The 1,287-nt window shown below is 53.9% G+C and overlaps 1 protein-coding gene across 1 annotated transcript in view; it reads left to right on the forward strand.

Moving 5' to 3' along the window:
- The window catches only part of SDRG_16164 (hypothetical protein), a gene marked incomplete at its 5' end in the record, with an annotated part of 2,214 nt that extends 1,524 nt beyond the window's left edge, over positions 1-690 (forward strand). The window contains one exon of the mRNA XM_008622363.1: positions 52-690. Within this exon, the coding sequence (XP_008620585.1) occupies positions 52-594 (543 nt within the window). The 3' untranslated portion in view covers positions 595-690. The remainder of the gene's footprint in view (positions 1-51) is intronic.
- Between the last annotated feature and the right edge of the window lie 597 nt (positions 691-1,287).

Below are 1,287 nucleotides of genomic sequence, written 5' to 3' on the forward strand. Positions count from 1 at the left end.
GGGGAGTATCGCGTCCACACGTACGCGTGCGATGCGACCAACGGCAACCAGTTTTGGACGATCGACAGCGCCCGGCAGCGCATCAAGCACCGGACGCACCCCAACTTGTGCCTCGATGTCGACCCAACGCAGAACAACAAGGTGCAGGTGTGGAGCTGCTACGACAACGCGCCCAACCAGCGCATCGCGATTACCGAAGAAAAGGTCAGACTCAACGCGTTCAACGGCCGGTACCTTGTCAGCGGCCAAGGCATTTTGCAGTTTGTGCAGATCTGGGGTGTCCCCTTCGAGTGGGTCGTCAACAACGTCGACATGACGTGGCGTGCGCGCTCGGACGGCGGCGGCGACAAGTGCTTGGACGCATACGAAGCCCGGAACGGCGGCACCGTGCACTTGTGGCCTTGCGACTCGAACAATGCCAACCAAAAGTGGCGCTTCGACGCGGCGACCGGCCAGCTTCGCCACGCGACGCACACTGGTTTTTGCCTCGATATGGCGACGACCACCGGTGCGAAGCCGCAACTCTGGACGTGCAACACGCCCACCAACGACTTGCAAAAGTTCACCTACGAGTCGCTCAGCTTCCCGCAGTAAAAATGTCCTCTTTATTCTTGAAGCCGAGAACGTTATTCTCCATCCATACGATTTGCACTCAGAAAATATACACAAAATATATCAATCATTGCTGTAGAAGATGGTCCTGAGGTTCTCTGAGATGGTGTCGAAATGACTGCTTGCTCAAGTGCGTCTAACCTTTCATCTGCTTGGACTTGGACTAAAAACGCTTGGCGCGCCTGGGTGGCGTCAAAAAGCTCACGTTTGCATCGAAATACACTCGGATTACGTGCAACCTGAATATTGTCTCCCAATGACTGCGGTCATCTCACGTACGCGCTCGTCATGAAAATGGACTTGGTCGTGCGACCACAACCACACAACGGCAGAGTGTGTTCGAGTGTACTTTGACGTGCAAGTATAGTATGTGCATGTTGGTAAAATATAAGTGCAATGTGACGAGCTCAAAGTGCATTGTGCGATTTCGGCTCGATGCAGCTCAGGCCTTGGCTTCCGGCAACAGCTCACGAGTATGGCAGGATCTATTTGAGCTCAAACAACCAGTCACAACCGGTGAACTGGATTTACAGGGCCATGTCTCACTACTATCAGCACCTCTATCAGCCGTGGAAATCAGCTGTCGCCCCGGCTGGAACTCGACGCTCCAAAATGAACCAATGCAATCGAAGTGTTCGCGAGTCCCTCGCATTTGATTGGCTTTTAGCGACGTCC

The sequence above is a fragment of the Saprolegnia diclina genome, assembly GCF_000281045.1.
Source record: "Saprolegnia diclina VS20 unplaced genomic scaffold supercont1.115, whole genome shotgun sequence".
Classification (NCBI taxonomy): Eukaryota; Oomycota; class Saprolegniomycetes; order Saprolegniales; family Saprolegniaceae; genus Saprolegnia; species Saprolegnia diclina.